At 37.4% G+C, this 3,562-nt stretch overlaps 1 protein-coding gene across 1 annotated transcript; it reads left to right on the forward strand.

The window, feature by feature from the left end:
• Positions 1 to 1,111: 1,111 nt before the first annotated feature.
• Positions 1,112 to 3,457, forward strand: crfb16 (cytokine receptor family member B16). The gene is made up of 4 exons (XM_010774930.1): positions 1,112 to 1,143; positions 1,825 to 2,015; positions 2,725 to 2,843; positions 3,452 to 3,457. Exons 1-4 carry the CDS (start codon positions 1,112 to 1,114, stop codon positions 3,455 to 3,457), a joined length of 348 nt encoding a protein of 115 aa, XP_010773232.1.
• Positions 3,458 to 3,562: the final 105 nt, after the last annotated feature.

Here is a 3,562-nt window from a genome sequence, read left to right on the forward strand (position 1 = left end):
AGAAGAAGGAGAAGTAAAATAAGTAGTGTAAGAAGAATGAAACTCTAAATGCTAACGCTAAGGCTACAATAATTGTATTGCTGCGAACGAGCACCACGCCATTGAAACATCAACTTTGTTACAATCGTATTCCACCTTGCTGTGTGTTTATAAAGCATATTTAAACACGGGGACATTTCCGGGGACAGATTGAGCCGGGGATTGGCCACCAAAGCCAGGCAGGCCTTTGGTGTGATCACCATATGAGGCCGGAGGGCTTTCCTTTGCTTCCAGCTGTCAGTTTGTAAACAAAGTCACGTGACTGGGGGCAGACGACAGCGCTGACAAAGTGTGTTTCCCGCAGCGAGACGCTACAATACTAACTGTGGGCTTATCGTGTTGATTCGAGCACAACAGAAACCGTCTCTCCAGAGGGGCAGGTCAGCCAAAAAGGGCAAACAGGCCGTTGCCCGGGCAACATTAGCCCGTACCTGGTATACACTAGTGTAATGGGAAATTGGGTCATGCTGAAGGGGGAATTTCAAGTTCACCATCTGTTCTCCTTTTACAAGCTATTTCTAACAACAGGTAGCAGCACATGTCCTCAATGAGTCGTAAATGGTGTTAGAGCTGTTCATGGTCCTCTTGTGGACAGCAGACATGATGTTTCTCAAGTTTAAAAGAATCCTATATGTAGTATGTTTATCTTTTGTGTTTGTCTCAGCCCCTCCTCTTCTATTCTTGGTGTGAACATGTGAATATAAGACCCTCTGAAGACCTCCTGAACTTTTGTTATTATCATGTATGTATTTCAAAGAGGACCGTGCATACAAATACATTCATCTCAGAAAAGAGAGGAGATGAATGATGCCAGATTTGAGCTAATAGCTCATTTCCATCTGCAGCCCTCAGGCAGGTTCACAACAATCAAACACTGAAAGCATTGCATCATCTCGATCACACAAACAATTATAAAACATGATTTAAGCAGATTGTGCAGTGAGCCTCAGAGGGACGGTGATATGATGATTGATTGATTGATTGATTGATTGATTGATTGATTGATTGGTTATATCTGCATTTAGTGCAGATCTTGAGTTTCTGCATCTCTGCTCACAGTGAAGCTGAATAAATGGTGTTTGGCGGCAGACTGCTTGACTCTCTGTAACGGTTTCCCTTCTTGCAAGAATAACTCCTAAAAGACCGTCTTATTCCAATAATGTTCATTTCAGTAAAACGGAAAGTTTCCTCACCATTTTATTATTATTTACTGGTTTGCCTCGATACATTTCCACCACACTGCAGAGGAGGGAAGCCCAAGAGGAAGAAGAAGGACTCTTTAAAGCGGGTCCCTCTGTGATCACTATGTATATCAGTGAGATAGGATAAGATAAGAAGGACTTCATTGATCCCAATTTGCTAAATGTTTGCGTTGCATAAACAATCCAAAATGTAAATGTCTGAAATATAAATAAAATAGCATTAAAAAATATAAAAAATGTAATAATAAACATGTGGAAATACACATTTATGGATGTTATATACATTAAGTGTGCAAGGAAAGGATTCATGAATATTATAATGTATGTAAAAGTGTACATATGTATATATAGAAATGTGTTTATCTGTGAGAGTATTTAATTACGGAATTATCTTTTAGTTTTCTTTATCCTGCAACTGGATGACTAACGGGAGAGCGACCTCTGTATAATCTTTCTGTCCTCCTGCTGCTACTCATTGTGTTTGTTTCTCAGATATATAAACTGTCTAATTGTTGAAATAGTAGAATAAATCCAAAAAAGAGATGGACTTCTAACTTCATCTCGTTCTTTGTGTCGCCCTCAGACAGTTCGAGCTGTTGGTGCAGAACGGCAACTGGGTCAACGCCACCGAGTGTCAGCTGACCTCTGACCCTCGCTGCGACGTGACCATTGAGCTCGGCTCAGACTCGGACTACAGCCTTCGGGTCAGAGCAAAGTGCGGAGCCGCCACTTCAGCCTGGACCGAACTCAGCGCTCCGTTCAACCGCAAAGACAGTGAGGCGCTTTCTAAATCCTGCACAAAATCTCCTTTATCGCGAGAAAACAAACGCAAAAAAACTCTCAGTATTTGTGATTTGTTTTCCTCTTTAATCACAGAGAGTATCTTAATTACTTTTTTTAAATGAACACATTTGATTAACTTAAATTCAGAGTTTTATCCCTGTATAATTTAGAAAAACATATTTTTCGTTAATAATATATTTGTATCTGGTAAATGTACAACTTCAATCTATGAAATAAAAAATAGGTAAATGTAACTCTTTAATCTCAGATACACCTTTTGTCGAAAATGTGTGACACTAATCACTGAGTAGATCCCGATCAAGTTACATAATTAAGAAAAATAACCTTTAATATTCTCTGAGATTCAAGTGGTACATTTCAGAGAAAAGAAACAAAAAATGAAAAAGAAAGTGTTTAAAATTATGTAATTTACAATAAAAATAATAATCGGGATATTCTCTGTGATCATAGTCTGTCCTTTACAAAACAAAAACAAACTTCCATATTCTCTGAGATTAAAGAAGAACATTTAGAGGAACATCGCAATTTCCAAAATTATATCAAAAGTGAGAAAAATCTGGATTTGTGTAACGAAGTGTAATTTCAGTTTCATTTTATAGCTAGAGAACTCAAAGTACTTTCATTCATCCAACGTCAGACCTTTGTAACTTGAGTAAACCCCTGAGTGTTTGTCCCTCAGCGGTCCTGACGGCTCCGGAGATGTCGGTGATGGCGGTCGGCGACTCTCTTCAGGTTTCGTTCGGAAAACTTCCTCTCAACGCCGACGTCCGTGTGACGGTGTGGAGGAGAGGCCAAAAGGTCAGAGGTCACAACACTAAATGTTCCCTAATAGCTCAAAGTCAAAGTCAACTTTATTGTCAATCTTTCAGTTTGTGTGTACAAAATACAAATATATATAAAGATATGTATATACCTATATACTGTACACATTTATACATATGCACACATTGAGACACAAATAAAAGCAGAACAATCAATATATACAAAACAACAATAGATGAGCTGAAAGCAAATGCTTTACAAAATGACATTAAGAGAGAGTGCAGCAGATTCTTTAAAGAGCAAAGAGAATAACATAAACATAAAACAAGCTCATATAGAATTACATGAATAACAGTTACAGTGAGATACGTATAGTAACATTTAAAGCAGGTCTTTTGCATTGAAGAAAATTTCATTAGTTGCAGAAAATAGTAGAAACATCTTCTTGGAGGTATCTTGCATTTTAATATGTTAAAATCATGCGCAAAATAGAAAATGTCTTCAATTTTCTTTACAAAATAGTACAAAGATATAAGTTGGGGTTACTTTGCTTCAAAAAAAAGTTAATTTCTTGCACAAAATAGAAGATAACGATTTGTTGCAGGTATCTTGCATTTAAAAAGTGTATTTGTTGCACAAAATAGAAGTAATACATTGGAGGTATTTTGTATTGAAAAAAGTTAATTTCCTACATCAAACAGTGAAGAAGAAATTTCTTCTTTCATTTTCTTGTCTAATTGTCTTCCCCCCCCCCC

This window comes from Notothenia coriiceps, unplaced genomic scaffold, assembly GCF_000735185.1.
Source record: "Notothenia coriiceps isolate Sejong01 unplaced genomic scaffold, NC01 NC01_scaffold00014957, whole genome shotgun sequence".
Taxonomy (NCBI): domain Eukaryota; kingdom Metazoa; phylum Chordata; class Actinopteri; order Perciformes; family Nototheniidae; genus Notothenia; species Notothenia coriiceps.

What these genes read in the sequence shown, in the direction of transcription:
- crfb16 (XM_010774930.1), top strand. Translation starts at nt 1,112, where the DNA reads ATGGTGTTTGGCGGCAGACTGCTTGACTCTCT. An exon ending in GGCAGACTGCTTGACTCTCT is followed by an intron (nt 1,144 to 1,824) that starts GTAACGGTTTCC and finishes TGTCGCCCTCAG; the next exon opens with ACAGTTCGAGCTGTTGGTGC. An exon ending in TCCGTTCAACCGCAAAGACA is followed by an intron (nt 2,016 to 2,724) that starts GTGAGGCGCTTT and finishes TTTGTCCCTCAG; the next exon opens with CGGTCCTGACGGCTCCGGAG.